Raw genomic sequence first — 17,971 nt, forward strand, 5'->3', positions numbered from 1 at the left:
CTCTGGGAACTCAGATTGGTTATTTAGTTACTTTCCAGATTGTGATTATAATTACAAATCACTTCAACCCTATATATACCTGTACATTTCGGCAATACATTTCCGGCATTTGAACATTGCCGATCTACAAGCTCACCCATTGTAGATCTGCTATTTTCAAAAGATTTTTCTACATTTTATTCATTGGAAAAATTGTGAAATGGAACATTCATCTGCATAATGACTACTTTAAGTACTAGTACATTTTTATACCAACACTTTTGTGCTTTTGACTTGTGGCAGAGTATTTCCACGTTGCAGTATTGATATTTTTAATTAAGTAAAGAATTTGAGTACTTTTTTCCACCACAACTGTTCATTTAGAAAGGAACGGCTCCTCCATATGAGATACTTAAAGTGTGGTTCCTGTGGAAATAAGCCTCGGCTTTCTAGGATCTCCTTTTAGTTGACCTTGTACCAGTGATTTGTACTGTCATGAAACTGTACTTTTTTCTATTGCAAACTTCTAATAAATTCTTCAATCAATCAATCAAAACGGCTCCTCCATACTGCGAACCGGATCCCATGGTTCATTTCAAAGAGCCGTTCAAAGACTCGATTCGTTCGCGAACGTCCCGCCTCTAGGAGAGAGGGGATCAGCTGAGCATATAGTTCAACCGCAAAGTGCACCGTTAGTTAGAAGGCTTGGTTTAATAGTCAGCAAACCAACAACAACATCTTTCATCATTCAGTGTTTGCATAATTTCTTGATGACCGATTTTGACCTAATTTGGTGAAATGGGTTCACGTTAGCTCCAGGTTATTGATGAATGTGAAGGATAAGCACAACATACTCGCCAACCACCAGACGACAGGAAGTAGCAGACTGTGATGTGCACTTTAAATTCTCCAGGTAAATATTATAATCCTTTGGATTATCTTGGGTCAAAGTCAAAATAGCCAAGATAGTTCTTTGTACTTTACCAGTCCGTTTGTTTTCAATGCATGGTGAAATGTCTTTGCATTTTTGTATTTATTTTTTGTGGGATTGCACTTCTGCTAGTGTGGCTAAGGCTAACTATTAGCTACTGTAGTTTACATTCAGATTCCATTTGCACATGCTAGCAGAATGTATCCTCACTGCTGGCTCGGTTGCTAAAGAAGAGCTGTTCATTGGTTTATAGCTGCTTAATTAAGATTGTCACCACATAGATCAGTCACAATCAACGTAATATAGTGTTCATAACAAGTAGTGATTTAACAACAAGGAAATGTCACGTTAGCTGGGGAGAATTTTCTGACTGACTGACTGACTGACTGACTACTACACCTGCTTACAAGTCAGTGGTTCTCAAACTTTTTCCATGTCAAGGACCCCAGTTTGACATGCATTAGGCTGCGGACCCCCATTTAATGTCATCTCTGGGACCCCAATTGTTATTGTAAAATCTATGTTAATTTAGGGTCCATTTGGTTCCATTGTACACTCTCTGAGTTACATACCCATAAGGGTCCATTTAGTTCCCAACTATCATTTAGCTGGGGACCCCCTGGAACTCCCTCAAGGACCCCTGGGGGTCCCCGGACCCCACTTTGACATCCAACCCTTTAACGATACTCATGTACTAGAGGGGTATTGTTACTACTTAGTACTTTCATAATAATATAGTGAAATAAAAGTTTGATTTCCAGTTATTCTGATTTCTTTTTGACAGATGTATAATGTTTCCTTATAAAGACCACATTGGGATCATGCTAGTTGTATAGTTGGATTTTAAAGTCTAATGGAATGACTAACTCAAGGCAGTGCAGGGGGAAAAAACTATATAATGTCAATCTTGTTTCCATTTTTGTTTTCTCAGGCATGGCATGCACCTTAGAAAGGGTTTTGGCAGACGCCAAGTCATTGGTGGAAAGGCTTCGGAACCATGACAATGCTGCTGAGATGTTAATTGAACAGACAGCATCACTCAACAAGAGGGTTGAGGCCATGAAACAGGTAGTTTCTCATAGATATAAAACTACATTTGTTTCTATATAGTTGCCAGAGAATGTTTCTGTAGTGAACCATAACAAATTGGAGCATACTGCCTGGTGGTCCAGCCAGATTGCACATTTATTATAAAGGCACATCAAAATCCATATTCGAAATATGATGCGTTATTCAAGTCGTATGATGTATAATGCTGGTAACCAGTGTTTTTTTTTTCTTTCGTTTTTTTTTGCTACTTTGCTAAATTGTGTAATGTGTACCGGTGGGCCCTTACGTCACAGAAAAATATTCTGTAACAAAATAAACGATTCTTGAATTACTTCCATGGCTGCTATGAAATTACTATTTTGAACATATATTTTTAATGTTATCGGAAGTGAGTTGTTGCATTTGTTCATACTAAAGTGAGATTTTTAGATAAGCCTTGCAGTAGGACTACTTACCCAGGTAGATAGCAACATTATTCAGCGTTGCTTTAAACGGTAAAGTATATACTCGCCGACCTGAGCGAAGATTCACTTGTACACAAGTACAGTCACAAATATGTATACACATGCACATATGCAATTATGTATGAGACCCCCATATTATTTCTACACCATACAGGCATTAAAAAATAGTTGCGTGTGTTCAGGGATGCATGAAGCTGGGGCTGGGAGAAGAACAATATGAAGCGATGGCGGTTGTGGTTATCTTCTCTACTTTCACAGCTGCTCTGTTGGTATATCTTTGAAGCTTTCCCTTGAACAAAGCGGGTGCTGTTACTGAGCTAGATTGGCATGCTCTGGTGGTTCAGCCAGTTAATGCATTGCACATGCACACACCTATTCACAGTCACACCCTATACAGCAAAATCCTGTGTTAAAAGTCTGGGTTTCCGAGGCTAGTGTTAGGGTAACTCTGAGAGGTCAAGAATGGACATGGGTGGGTGCAGTGTCACTCCAGTGCAGAAGAAAAAACAATCTTCTCCCATTTACACTCACACTCGTTTAGTCTTTATTGTACTATCCATTACATTTAGAAGCCTTTTAAATTAATTACCCGTTTCTTATTAAAGAAGAAAGAATCCTGATTTATGGAGCTAATTTGACCATGAATTTATCTTGTTTTCCTGTTGACAGTACCAGGAGGAGATTGATTCACTAAATCAGGTTGCACGACATCGGCCCCGATCCAGTCTTGTACTGGGAATCCAACAAGAGAACCGTCAGATCCGTGAGCTACAGCAGGAAAACAGAGGTATGCAGCAAATAGAGCTATTTTGATTTAATTTATCTTTTTTTATTTGTTTAGTCTCAAATTCAAAATCTAGTTGGCTGTGGCAACTTGAGCTTTATTTCAACGTGGTTTCATTGTCCATCGAAATAAAGAGCAACATTCTTTGCAAGTTCTTGACAGTGTGCGGTCCTCTTCTTTGATACATTTATCAGAGATCCCCCTTTTCAATATATGCATCTTTTGTCCTACGCACCTGTCACCAACCTTGAGGTGTGCATCAGCCTTGTTCTAAAGAGCTTGATTTCATTGACAGTATGATCCACCACTTACATCTTAAGCTGTACTTTACAACCCGCTCATTGGTCTTGAGGCCAGTAGAGTTTCTGCCCTGAGATTGGGATGTCTGGGTTCAATAATTTCTCCCTGCTTGGCACTCAGCATCAAGGGATAGATTGGGGCTAAGTCCCTACAACATGCTAGCGTCATGTTCAAGGGGTGTACTTGTATGTCAAGCTGCCTCACGCTACAGAAACAGGGGATCGGTTCCTGCCATATGGGTTACATGGCTTAGCAAGGTTTACTTGCACTTTTATGGCTCTAGATTTCTTAATTCCTCTTAAATAAAAGGACCCTAAATCTAATTCCATCAATCAGACACAGTTGTTGGTGTGTTTGTTTCCAATGTTCTTGCAGAGCTGCGGACGTCTCTGGAGGAGCACCAGTCTGCCCTGGAGCTCATCATGACCAAATACAGGGAGCAGGTTTTCAGACTCCTCATGGCCAGCAAGAGAGATGACCCTGCCATTGTGACCCAGCTGAAAGAGCAGCACACCACGGTATGCTTGCTAATACAGTATGATGCATATTGACAACCTAGACATTGAAGATGAATTACTCTTGCAAATCGTTATTACTTGGTTTGGAAGTCTTTGGGGTTTTGAAGTTTAAAGGTGCCTCCACACCGAAAATACTACAGGAGACTTGTTCAAACTGTTCACAGACTGCAACGAACTGCAAAAAACTAAGCACATTGAATTTTCCAGCCGACTGTATGCTGACTGTAATTACTGTACAGTTTTGCGCATGCGTGCTGTGTTGCCATATCGGCTCGTTACAAGCGACTTTGATCCTGTTTTCCTATAATGTTGCTAGTTGTGGGTTACTTTTGGGAATGTTTCTGAATTGTGTAGTTGCTTATTTGGCCTTGCTTTCAACATTCTTTTAGAAAATAGCTAATGTAATAGAGCTCAATAGGTGAAACTGGACGCTTCTTTAGGCCTTGTTTTCATAGACCTGGTCGCTTGTTTAACTCACAGAATCTGGCAAACGGGGAGCAGAAGCGGAGATGCTTCCTGTCCGGTATTTTCTTCTCCTCACACCAAAACAACACACATCACTATTACTAGCGTTGCCTTGGAGTTGATTAGTATAGGAAATTGAGAGTTGAGATTGTGAATATGCTATTTAGTTAAAATGTGCAACGGGAAAATGTCTCTGGCTTATTTAGGCTTGGTTTTGCTGCAGCAGTAGCAAACTAATGGTCCATTACAACTCGCTACAATTCACCGACGTCCAGGGGCAACTCAACAAAACTGAGCAAGTCCAGTCTTCCAGTTTTCCGTCGATAGCGTTCCCGACCCGCTGCCGAAAACCTACCGATGAGCTCCCGTTCGGCAACAGACGCTTTCCGCCGCTATCCGCCGCCGATTCGGCCACGAATCTGTTTGGTTAAAAGTGGCCTTTACATGAATGTCTGCTGCACTTTTAGGCAGTAGGCTGTCGAGGAAAAAAAGTTAACATCATGAATAGCGATATCGTTCAAATATTTTTATATAAAAAGGCCGCTTTTGAAATTGTTCCTATTTCTTTGGATTCTTTGCAGGAAATGCAAGCACACATAGATAAGATCAATGAGATGGCCACGGTAATGAGGAAAGCTATTGAAGTGGATGAAGAGAAGCTATGTGAAGATGAGGAGAGGATCAAGCAACTAGAGGTAAAATTGTAATATTCAACAGCAGTAAGCCAATGATGCGATCTGTGTACTGTACATGAATCTTAATTTAGCCCTACAACATTCCTGAAAGTGTGTGTGTGTGTGTGCCATTATGCAATACACTGTGTGTATGAATGTGAGATTATTATAACCTTTAACTCTACACTATTTTCCTTCAAATTGACTGTTTTCGGCAGCTGGAGAACGCTGGTCTCCGGGAATTGCTGGGAATTAGTCGTGAGGCTTTCCTCGTGCTCAAGAGAGAAGAACTATCAGAGAGCACGTCGCTCTCGGCGCTTCTAACGAGCGCCGACATCAGCTTACGAAAGAGTTGAGGCCCGTAAAGCCTGAATGGACTACATCACACTAGCCCAGCCACTACAGTACTTTGTAAGTCCATGTCAGATACCGCTGGCTAATTTCTCCATAGACTCTTAACGGACAATCCCAACAAGGTACATTTCCAGCATGATTCCACGTCTATATGTAAATCATGAACGGTAAACGGCCACGTCAACCACCACCCCTTCTTATTTTTGTTGATCAGTTGCGGGTACTTTTTATTATGTTTGATAATTTGTGATTTCCCAGCATGAATTGTGATGAATGAAGAGCCTGTGGTGCCTACGAGGTTTGCAAGATTGAATGCGAAAACGTGAGCGCTTGGAACTATTGTAATAAAATTGCTAATGGAAATAAGCTTGTTTTAGGTGGTGTTTTATGTTAGTGTAACAATTGAGGAGCCTAATTTAGCAAGTGATGTATTAAAACCATACACTGAGAAATCATATTGCAATCTGCATATAAAATACTGTATATTTGCAAGAGAAGTGTGTTTTTGTAGATTTTAAGTATTGGGTGAAACAGTATGAATGAATTAATCTTTATTTCTGTCCAATCAACATGATACGCTCAATATACAAACAGAACATATTTAATGTAATGAGACAAAATAAATGTCACTTATGTTATGTGACATATTTATTCTTAATAATCAACAATTGTAAATATACCATGTGTTCAAAAAGCCATTTGTCTGTCGTGTGTGTGTGTGTGTGTGTGTGTGTGTGTGTGTGTGTGTGTGTGTGTGTGTGTGTGTGTGTGTGTGTGTGTGTGAGTGTGTGTGTGTGTGTGTGAGTGAGATTTCTATCTATGGTAATCAACCACATATCTATTATATTCTTTTACATGTAGGCTATATAGGCCTACATTATCTGTCACCAGTTCATCTGGCTTAATGTCCTTTTTTACTACTTCATTACAGTAGCTCAAAAGCAGTTAGAGAAGAAAAAAAGCATTTAATATATCATATGCATAATGAATAAGCTTTTTTCAATTGCGCGGAAAATCGACTTTTCCGCCCTCATGCGATGGCTGGCCTTTTTACTCAAGAGCGGATTAGATGAAGACAACCCATGCACGTTCACGTCACGTGAATAATGTTGTGGGAGGATTCACTGGCACAGATCCACGGACGTTTGCGCATCTGTTATTGCTTGACAGAGAGAGGAACGGAACGGACCGCCGCGGAAGGAGAAGCGTCGTTGTGTACTAGCCATGTCTGGTCACATCAACACTAGTTTACACAATAACAACTAAAGTGTTTTACTTTCTAATCCGAAGTATGCTACGGTTGCGTCTGGCGCCGGGGCTCTTCTTGTTGTTGAAAGACGCGGGTGCGGTGCATGTCACTCACTGTCACAGACACAGATGAGTTTACCCCTAGAACAAGGGAGGTTTTAGCCGGGGGTTCGAGCCCAGGAGGAGGAAGATCCGAAGATGTCTCCTTGGATCATCTGGTGGAGGTCGTTGTTACTCCTGTTTCCACTGACGTTTGAGGATGTTCGAGCTCAAGTTGAAGAAGGCAAGTTCTGGGCGGTTCAGTAGGTGGAAAAAGTACTCAAATGTTTTACTCAAGTAAAAAGCAATTGAATGTACAAAAAATACTCTGTTACACGTAGGAGTCCGGAATTCAAAATGTGCCTGAGTAAAAGTAAAAAGAAGTAACTCATTGTGCACAGTGTCGCATTTGAAGTTTTCAAACCCTAACCCAAATCTTTTAAAAATAGCGGATCCAGATTTACAAGCTCACAAAATTGGAAACAAAGTAGACCTACACTTACCTCAAAATTGTACTTAAGTACAGTACCTAAGTAAATGTACTTAGTTACTTTACACCACTGTCACTGATATTGGTGTATTTGTGTTGTGATCGCTGTACACGAGCCACGGTGTTTGCAAATTATTATGCTGGAAAGCCTCGTTTTTTAAAGGTTCTCCTTTTTTCAACCGCTGGTGCTATGGAGGGCGGAGGCTACTTTTCTCTCACATTATTTTAGTTTAAGTTCTTGCTGAGGCATATTTGATCCACACTCCTCAGACAGGCCTAATGTCTGCTCCGTTGATTGCACGCATAGGAAACATAACATTTACCTCATCATGTGTAGGCTACTTTTTATTTGATGTAAGCCCACTTAAAAAATCTATGCACGTTTCAAAAGTGGGTTAATACACCACTAAGACCTGGGAAAATAAAAACACCAGTCCAATTGTCAAGAAAAGTACGTGACTGACAGTTGACAACACAAGTTCATGAATGACAATGCAGATTTAGAGTGCTGGACTGAGGTCACGTTTACTTTGCTCTGCTCACGTAGGCCTACTGCCTTTCCTGTACCATGATGAATAATCTCCCAGGCAGCGACCTGGTCAGTGTATTTTTCGGCCGTTTGCGATTCTGTTTTAAATTTGTTAACTTTTAATTCAGAATACAGTCCAAAACAGTCCTAAACGGCCCGTTTCTGAATGCTGTTTGGAAGTGGCAAAACAAAACTTAGAATTAGGTATTGTAAGAACAAAATAAGACCCGGTTCGAGCTTCTCGTTGCTGTGGTTCAAAACAGAATGAAGAATCCCTGGTACTCCCTGCGCTGAAGGCAATCGGTTTTGATACACACTGCTCCTACCCCCCCCCCCCCCCCCCCCTCCTTCCTCCTCCACCAGCAGGACCCATGTTGCCATGTCCGCTTATTATAAGCGACTTGTATTATATTATTATCACTATTATTATTACCCATATTAATAGTAATTCTTCATCTCCAGAGGCGAGGGGCCGGCGCTGCTCCTCTCGCGGCCGACCGAGGGGCCTCTGGAGTCTGGCTCCGACCACCCGGCGACCCCCTGGAGCTCCGGGGACTCCCCGCGGACCCCCTGCTATCTAGCCCCATGTATTTGAAAAATTTCGGCTCTACAATGGTTTCAATGGGAGGGCCGAATTTTTTTGGTGGAAATCCGGGACTTTGACCGTGCGGACCCCCTCCAGGGGGCCCAGGGACCGGGGCAAAATTATAGCGCCGGCTAGTGGCGGCGCGCCGCCACTGCAGTGCACATAAACCTCCATAACTCGGGCTAGGAGCGACCGTTCGAGACGGGACCGGTACCCACGCGTCCGGCTCGCTCAGCGCAGTGGTCCGCGGCACCCCCAACCCGGGGGGGTCCGCGGACCCCCGCACCGCCCAAAAAAATACCCCAAACCAGCCGATCTATCAGCTCCGGTGCTACTCAGCGGGCCCTGCCGGGGCTCCCCGGACCGGTTATTATTATTCAATAATTTTTATTTTTAGAAAAATTCTTCCGTTCAATTTAAAATTATACATTTTTAAATTTTAGAGCAATTTTCAAATTCTAATTCGTTGACCAAAACAAAACGCAAGAGACCGTATTTTTTTCAGGCGGAGAATTTCAAACTCCTTTGAAATTCTATGGGGTGGTATTAGCAAACTCCTACCATCGGGTAGGTATGGAACGCAGAGCCCCGCAGGTCGACGGAGGGCGGTTATTATTATTATTATTTCCTTCAAAGAATTAGAAAAACTAATATACATACTGTATGTATACTTTACATAGTTTGTTTTATGCTCATAAATCAACAGGATCTTGAATGGCTTGATTCTCAGCTGGACCCTCTTGGATTCTAGACTTAAAATAACGGCTGTGAATGTGGTCTGGAACGAGGAGACCAGAAAATGGCCTTTACTGTACCTATATTGCATGCATTTTACCTGTGTGTGTGTGTGTGTGTGTGTGTGTGATATTGAATAATAATAACCCCCCTCCCCGCCCTGGCAGGGCCAGGGCGCTCGGCCTGCGGAGCTGGTTTTGGGTATTTTGACCGATTTTTTGGGCTGGGGACCCCCGCGCCGCCGGGCCCGTCTCTCCCGGTGGCGCGGGGGCCGAGTTAGGGCCTTTTTTCCCTGCCTGCAGTTCCAGCGTTCGGCCGCCAGGCGGCGCAGTGGCACGGCCGGCTCCGGGGCCCCGAGCCGGACACGTGGGTACCGGTCCCGTCTCGAACGGTCGCTCCTAGCCCGAGTTATGGAGGTTTATGTGCACTGCAGTGGCGGCGCGCCGCCACTAGGCAGCGCTATAATTTTGCCCTGGTCCCTGGGCCCCCTGGAGGGGGTCCGCACGGTCTAAGTCCCGGATTTCCCCAAAAAATGTTCGGCCCTCCCATTGAAACCATTGTAGAGCCGAAATTTTTCAAATACAAGGGGCTAGATAGCAGGGGGTCCGCGGGGGGTCCCCGGAGCTCCAGGGGGTCCCCGGGTGGTCGGACCCCGACTCCAGAGGCCCCTCGGTCGGCCGCGAGAGGAGCAGCACCGGCCCCTCGCCTCTGGAGATGAAGAATTACTATTAATATTAATAATAATAATAGTGATAATAATATAATACAAGTCGCTTATAATAAGCGGACATGGCAACATGGGTCCTGCTGGTGGAGGAGGAAGGAGGGGGGGGGGGGGGGGGGGGGGGGGTAGGAGCAGTGTGTATCAAAACCGATTGCCTTCAGCGCAGGGAGTAACAGGGATTCTTCATTCTGTTTTGAACCACAGCAACGAGAAGCTCGAACTGGGTCTTATTTTGTTCTTACAATACCTAATTCTAAGTTTTGTTTTGCCACTTCCAAACAGCATTCAGAAACGGGCCGTTTAGGACTATTTTGGACTGTATTCTGAATTAAAAGTTAACAAATTTAAAACAGAATCGCAAACGGCCGAAAAATACACTGACCCATTGTAAACCCTCTGGCGTGACACATGCTGTGAAATATGCAAAAGCAGCTTTGTCATTCTTATGTCTCAATTACTATGGTCATTGGTCAAACTTTGTCCCCACAATTGAGGGGCGAAAGCTAAAAACTATTGGAGGAATATTGACATATACAGTAAGTTTCTCAAACTTTTACATTTCAAGGTCTCCCCAACTCTGACAGTGTACAAATGGGGCCAAATGGACTTGGCTCCATTTGTACACTGTTATAGAGTTACAGACATGTATGGGTCAATTTAGCCCCCCCCCCAAAGGAACCCACAGAGTCCTCAAAGGAACCTGCAATAAGGCAGTGGTTCTCAACCTTTTCAGGCCGTGACCCCCCAAATAATCATATTTTAACTGGGGACCCCCCCACCTTGACGAGCACTAAGAGTTGAGGCATTACATTTTGTATAACATCGTTCTGTTGTGAAACTAGCATTATCTACAAGCTCACAACGCCTCGCGTTGCAAGGCATGAGCAAGTAGATCGCCTATTTTCACAATTCCCGCCTCTAATATTTTACAAATTGGCAGGTATTAAAAAGTACTTACATTTTCACTTTAGAAATGTGTAGATACCCTCTATACACTTAAACTTTATGTTGGTTTGTTTACTTTTGAGGGAGAAAACAATGTTGCACAATAAGTTAATCATCTGGGGACCCCTCAAAATAATTTGGGAACCTCCCCTGGGTCCCGACCCATAGGTTGAGAAGGTTGAGAATGGGTTGAGAACTTTTAGAAACATATTTCTCTGCCATTAAAACCACTTTCTTAACAAAGAGACAACGTAAGTGCATATTACAGAAAAGAGATCTCTAACCTCAACTACTGGGTGAAATGAGTCTTACTCTTTACCGTACCGTGTTTGGTACACCTTAACTCTGATGTTATATTGCATGCTTTGTTTCTGTCATGCATGCAACGCTGTATACAGTAGGAGTAATATCTGACTTCATGATCGAGCTCTCCTGTTACATACACATCCCTCTGACATGTCACAGTAAAAGAAATAATCCACCGTGTCAATCAAGTTCAAGAATTTGGCCTGGAAAAGGTTGTTATGAGGTTGCACGTCCCGGAGAACACACAACTGCTGACAGCTCCCCGTTTTTATGTATAAGTTGGACTAAAATGTTAACTTGAGGAACGGCTGAGAAATGGCTAGTTCATCCTGATAAGAAGTGGATTGTTGGTGGGAAAGGTCAGCTACAGAGAGCTGTCCTGATTGGATAGCTCACAGCTAGAGAGAGATAACTTAATGGATATTGACAAAGTATGTGGCTCAGATTGTTTCTCACACATACTTGTTTGACATTGTTTGATCACTCTGTGCCTTTACGCTTCAGCCTAGGCAAACAATATGGTGCAACTGCAAGTAACATAGATACAGAATTTCCTAGAACGTTTTCAGGCCAAGGACCCCTTCGTTGAGAGAGGGATGAAGCAGGGACCCCCACAACCTTTTCATAGATTCCATATAGTTTCATCGTTTGACAGCACAATCATTGTGTATTTTGGATTCATGTTTTCAGATATTTAACCACTTGAACCGTCAATACTTAATAAACTTGACCTTTCACTCTGTACTTAGTCTGCTCTTTTTCCCCTCTACACCAAACCTCTTTGCCGAAAATAGCCGATCTACAAGCTCACAACGCCTCGCAGCGTGAGGTGTTGTGAGCTTGTAGATCTGCTATTTTTGATTAAAGTTCTCGGGATGCTAGGGTTCAAGTGGTTAATATAAAAAAGGAGAAAAAAAGTTTTGTAGGACCCCCTGTAGTAACTATGAAAAAGGAGAAAAAAAGATTTGGAGGACCCCCTGTAGTAACTATGAGGACCCCCTGTTGAAGACCCCTGTCCTAGATGATGAATACATGGTGTATGTTAAGTTAATTGGTGATGAGTAGGCCTACTATTAACCTATAGTCCTAGATAGATTTATACATATATACAGTACCATGAATGGAAATTGGACCAATGAGATGAACTAGCCATACAGTTACTATAGATAGATTATAATCATTATTTTGATTGAACTGTAAACTAATGTTGTTAACCACGTGGGCTGTACTGAGGGAGTTTACAGTATATACCTTCTGTGTGGGCCAGGATTTGGGTCACCTAGTTGGTTTGGCAACAAGCTAACAACAATAAGCCCTTCTTGTATATCAATGCCAGCGTTTGTGATGTTGAAGAACCACTAACCTCTGGTATGGATGGGACGATAAGCAACATTATAATTTATTGTGATAAAAACACTCATGATAATCGTATCGTAGAGATTTAATTTATCGTGATATTGTCCTCCGTCATGCACTGGGATCAATTCACCTTTTATTTGCCAAGCTGCATATCCGGTACCACTTAAACCCTCTATAATTGGTAAAAGGTACTTATAATATTAATATTACGTACTTGATACAGTATTTTTTCACTCTCCATCGAATGTCTTTGACAAAAAATAGCCGATCTACAAGCTCACAAGTTGTGAGCTTGTAGATCAGCTTTTTATGGCAAATGTTCCGCCCCAGGATAATGGATTTTGATTAACGCGATAATATCGTAAATCGTGATTTCTTTTGTCACAATAATCGTGATAGGACATTTTCATATCGTCCCTCCCATCACTAACCTCATAAGTTTGCTCTTTATTGCCTGATTATGACAAGTCAAAAATATGCTCTGTTTGTATGTTTCACATGCCTTGACAAACACCTTCCGAAAATGTAGTGGTGTTTTTATTGATTGTCTGTATTCTTCTTGCCTTTCTGTATCCCTCCAAAGCTTCCTATACTCATTTGTAAAAGCTAGATACATTTTTTATATGGAATCTTGAAATATGTAATTATGTTCATAAAGCATTTTTCTTTTTCATTCACAAAGAGCAACCGTGTATACAAAAAAATGTTTCTTCACAAAAACAAGAGGCTTGCACACTGACACATCAGTCAGGATGTAATGTATACATATTACTTTTTGTATTCACATTTATTTAAAAAAAAAAGGTGCAAAAGTGAAAAGACTGGACGTTTCAGTCCTCAGATCATCATCAGCATCTGAGGACCATAAATGAAATAAAATAAAGTGCTTCTCAAAAAGCCAAATATTTTGATTTGTCAAATGATTTATTTGATTTCCATTGAGGTCCTTATAAAATACAAATTACAATACAATTCTGTATTCTGTTACAGTCACAACACTTCTGTTTTCTGTGGACTTCAATACTGGCTTTTCGCACCTAGCTTTAACTCTAGTAAGCCTTGAGTCAAGAGTCAAAACACTGTTTTGAAAACATTTATTAGATACATTTTTTGCTATTGATTCACTGGAGCACTATGGAGCCCTGGAAGGGCCAGCTGAAAAAAATATTTTAAAAGCGTTTCTAACACTATAATATAGTGTTCCAATGCGTTATTAACCTGAATAAACGAAATCATACTACGTAGAGCACAAATCCCGTAGATGAAAGATAATAATGATACCATCCTTTTTAGATCGAGTGGTGTTCTTGCTGGGAACGTTCCGTAACGTAAGCTTCTCCCAGAACGAGACCGTCCAGGCAGTGGTGTCCAGAATTCCCCCTGAAGTGGCATACATTACGCTTCAGTTCCACACGCAGCACCGCAACGCCACACTCTCATACACCCGGGTAAGGAAGCGCTCAGCAATGTCGTAGTTTGCCACGCGAGAATAATGTCTCTTCTGTCTACACTGAAGGGTCAGGCATCACTCAGCCATCACCATCACACCATGCCAGTATGTACGAAGATTCACAAAAAAGATGTCATGTTGTCAGTGGCGGCTGAATCTGCAGTTGCCACTATCTAAAATGCTAAATGAATCAAAAAGGGTAATAGAAAAAAGATTTAATTTTACAATCAATGTGATATTTTACTGACCAGTAATCATGTCTGCCAAGTGATTTTGGCAAATGATGGACAGCTAGTAGGTTAGACCTTTTTATAATGTGTCTGAATCTTTACCCCAACTGAGTTTGACATCTTTATCTTAAATAAAATTTGGCTTAATGGGTGGATGGTGTTCACGTGACGTAGAGCTCTGATCAGCGCTACTAGATTTTCAGGCCCTGAAGTGGCCTAAACATCTAAGAGCAAAATTGTCTTTCAGTGACTTGTTCACTTTGGCAGTAGAGATCAAATGTGTTACAGTACCTTGTCGTTGTGGATTGGTCTTCCTGAAAACAGCTCTGCTATCCTAACCAGTGTGTGGACTCTTTTTGTCTTTTTTTTGTTCAGATGCCAGGAATCGGTCTTTCTCTGACAGCGGTAGACTCTGGTCTCCTGTCACCCCTGATGCCTGGCCAAACCTCCATCTCCTGGTTTCTCTTATCGCCTGACAGAGGGGCCGTGGCAGGAACAGGGGTCATCCTCCCTTACACCAGCGCTGGTAAGATGTCTCATGAAACGCTACATTTGAGAATATTTATCTAATCATTTCTATTTTTCTCTGTATGCGTTCAGCAGTGGTGTCCCACCACAGTAAGAGAGAACCATGAGAAAAAGTGTAATTAAAATGCCATTGTAATTCATACCAGTAGTGTCAAGTTGCTGCCAACACCTTGTTTTTGTCCTATTAGAGTCTAATAGGACAAAAATAATGTGTTGGCAGCAACTTGGTACTACTGGCATGAATCAAGGTCTAATAACTTTGGGACCTGACAGTAAACTGAAAAACATTGTGTCTGAACTGACCTACAGTAAGTCAACGACCGGCACAAGTTTTGAACCCGACTCCTCGACCCAACCTAAAGGGCTGTCGATACCAAGCACTATAACTACATCACCATTGTCATAGAACTATTTTTAAAACGATCTACTTTATTGTTATAGATTGTTAGTTATTGGTATGGATGGCCCTTTAGCCCAATACTTTTCTGTCCCAAACTGACCTGAAAATCTGACCACCACTAGCTGAAGCAACAAGTGGGACAGTGGAAATAAAATCTGATAAAGAATTTAGAGTAGTAGAACATTTTATTAAATTAACCCATAAAAATAAAACCTAACTTCACTTTGTCCTGACAAATCCTTGAGAGAGAATGTCATCATGAAATCCGTCTGAAACTCTAAAGACTTAAGATTAGGTTGTTTAGATTTTCATTATGTAAACAATGTTTTTTTTTTATCCAAAAGGTGGGGTTGCAACGGGAATGGATTATGGACCGAACACCAAAAGCACTGCTAAATAAAACGGAATAAACAATGTAATCGATTCACACTTCACTAGCTCAGTACTCTATGTTCAGAAGAACTCTATGAACTGGGAGTCTGTGATGTGTAAAATATGAATCGCAGTAGTTTGCTTATAGTCTTATAAGGCTTGGCTGGGCCTAGTAGTACATGGGATCTTAAGAACACAATGTCACATGTGTCTGTCAGACACATGTCAAATACCAAGTTCATGTTACAGTATTTGTCAGATGTTTGATGTTTCTCAAGACCTCGAGGATCTTTGCATCTCATTGGTTAAAACAAAACTGAGATACAAATAATTGATAAAATAACACATTTTAAAGGGACAGTTGAGTTATTTTATTTTATTTAAGGTTTATTTAGGTTAAGGAAGCCTCTCTGATACAGCTGATTTGTCTATTGTCCATTCAAGAAACAAATACCTAACCTTTTGATGGGTGAAATATTGTGAGCAGAAGTATTTTGTTGGTAGCAGTTGTAAAGTAAATCAAAGTGGTATGAAAACCTTTTTGTTAATTTGAAAATTCAAAATGTCTTGTGGGAACCAAAACAGTGATCCTTTTGCCTACACTGAATACAGAAAGGAGTTGCTCTACAAGCCTACAACGCATCACCGAGCAACACATTGTGAGCTTGTAGATCCCCATTTTCTGTAGGAATTTTCTGTAGTAAGTGTAAAATAGGGTTTATTATTAATCAGACTAATTAGACATGTTATGTGTTGATTTGTTGTTGATACACTATATTTTTTATGATCCAAAAACATGCTTCTTGATTATTTGAATAATCGAAAAAGTAATCAACAAAATAATCGCAAAGAAAATAATTGGTGGTTGCAGCCGTGACCCTAGTTGTAATATCTCTTAAGAACGGTTTGTTTACAAAAGGACAAAATGCTACATTAACAATAATGCTAAACCTTATACAGTAGTTTTTGTGTTTTGTTTCTGTTAGTGTTTCTTAATATTTTCCTGGCATCAGCTCTCTCGTATTATGTCTTACAATAAATATCTGGCTCCCTCAGATCCGGTGCCTGGTGCGTGCAACATAGAGTTTAACCTCGACATTGATCCCAATGTCTACATCCACTACAACCTCTATGAGTCCACGATTCGCTTTGCACCGGCAAACATAGGATATGCAAGGTAAAACAGATAAGAGGTGCAGACACACACACACACACACACACACACACACACACACACACACACACACACACACACACACACACACACACACACACACACACATGCACACACACACACACACACACACACACACACACACACACACACACACACTAGGGCATTCACTAATAGTGATTTTTAGTATTCGAATTATTCAACCTCAAAGTATTCGAATAGTCGAATATTCGACAGGACTGGCCAAACTGTCAAATATTAAGTAAGCAAGAGGCGAACATTGTGAAAATAGCAGATCTACATGCTCACAACGCCTTGCGTTGCGAGGTGTTGTGAGCATGTAGATCTGCTATTTTCACAATATTTATCTGCGGAACCGAGTCACATTAAATGTAATACCTACAATTCCAAGTGCTTGTCAGGGTAGGGCTCCCCAGTTCAAATATGTTTATTTTGGGGGTCACGGCCTAAAAAGGTTTGAGAACCCCTGGTATAGAGCATTAACAAATGCCTCCACCAGGGGCATTGACAACTCATTCTTATGACTTCCTATCTAGCCAAGCTTTATAAACTATATATTTTTTAAAGAGAAAACAATTACAAAATAAAAATAAACGAATATTCGACTTCGGTGAACAACGTTGAATAGTGACTTTGATATTCTAATATTTGGTGAATGCCCTAACACACACACACACACACACACACACACACACACACACACACACACACACACACACACACACACACTCTCACTCTGCTGGAGCCGATACTACCATCCCATTTTCTCAAGAATGTCTGTTATGCTAAAGAGAGCCTTTTGACAATGACATCTTTTAACTGCGAGACAATGGATTTGTTCATTTGGTAAATCACATGGTTTGGTTCATTGCTTGCCAATCTGCATTTACATGGCCTTCGTGATTTCAAACGTAACTTACTTCATTAATTTGATCATACTATTTAGAGAGAAAAAGAAAATCTTCTGTGTTCTGTCTTAAAGGTCTTTATAAAGAGATAGTCGCCGTCGTGGCCCTGAATCTGATCCTCTATATCAGTGGTTTTCAACTAGTGGTCCTTTAAGGGAGTCCAGGTGGTCCCCAGCTAAATGATGGAGTGTAAAATGAAATGACAATTTGGTTTAATTTCACACTCTCAAGAGTTAAATTATTGTTAAACAACAGCATTCCTTAATTTATGAGAGGTCTACACAATTAGGGAATGTAGAAGAATTGTTATTTTGATCAACGTCTGCCTGTTATCTCTCCTAACACATCAATACAGCATGGAATTGTGGACAACATCGTATCCAACGATAACAAAATATTCTACCTTTT

General features: G+C 41.2%; 2 protein-coding genes across 2 annotated transcripts in view; both read left to right on the forward strand.

The window, feature by feature from the left end:
- The first annotated feature begins 662 nt into the window (after positions 1-662).
- On the forward strand, positions 663-6,160 carry fgfr1op2 (FGFR1 oncogene partner 2). Its single transcript, XM_080753956.1, has 6 exons — positions 663-892; positions 1,842-1,978; positions 3,094-3,211; positions 3,884-4,026; positions 5,073-5,186; positions 5,384-6,160. The coding sequence occupies exons 1-6, from the start codon at positions 871-873 to the stop codon at positions 5,519-5,521; spliced, it is 672 nt and encodes a 223-aa protein (XP_080610082.1). The 5' UTR covers positions 663-870; the 3' UTR covers positions 5,522-6,160.
- A 542-nt stretch (positions 6,161-6,702) lies between these two features.
- The window catches only part of tm7sf3 (transmembrane 7 superfamily member 3), a 26,266-nt gene continuing 14,997 nt past the window's right edge, over positions 6,703-17,971 (forward strand). The window contains exons 1-4 of the mRNA XM_080754054.1: positions 6,703-7,050; positions 13,774-13,928; positions 14,536-14,686; positions 16,517-16,637. Coding sequence (XP_080610180.1) covers positions 6,966-7,050; positions 13,774-13,928; positions 14,536-14,686; positions 16,517-16,637 — 512 coding nt within the window. The 5' untranslated portion in view covers positions 6,703-6,965. The remainder of the gene's footprint in view (positions 7,051-13,773; positions 13,929-14,535; positions 14,687-16,516; positions 16,638-17,971) is intronic.

The sequence above is a fragment of the Nannobrachium achirus genome (assembly GCF_963921795.1).
Source record: "Nannobrachium achirus genome assembly, chromosome: 23".
NCBI lineage: Eukaryota > Metazoa > Chordata > Actinopteri > Myctophiformes > Myctophidae > Nannobrachium > Nannobrachium achirus.

What these genes read in the sequence shown, in the direction of transcription:
- fgfr1op2 (XM_080753956.1), top strand. Translation starts at nt 871, where the DNA reads ATGTGCACTTTAAATTCTCCAG. An exon ending in GTGCACTTTAAATTCTCCAG is followed by an intron (nt 893 to 1,841) that starts GTAAATATTATA and finishes TTGTTTTCTCAG; the next exon opens with GCATGGCATGCACCTTAGAA. An exon ending in AGAGGATCAAGCAACTAGAG is followed by an intron (nt 5,187 to 5,383) that starts GTAAAATTGTAA and finishes TGTTTTCGGCAG; the next exon opens with CTGGAGAACGCTGGTCTCCG.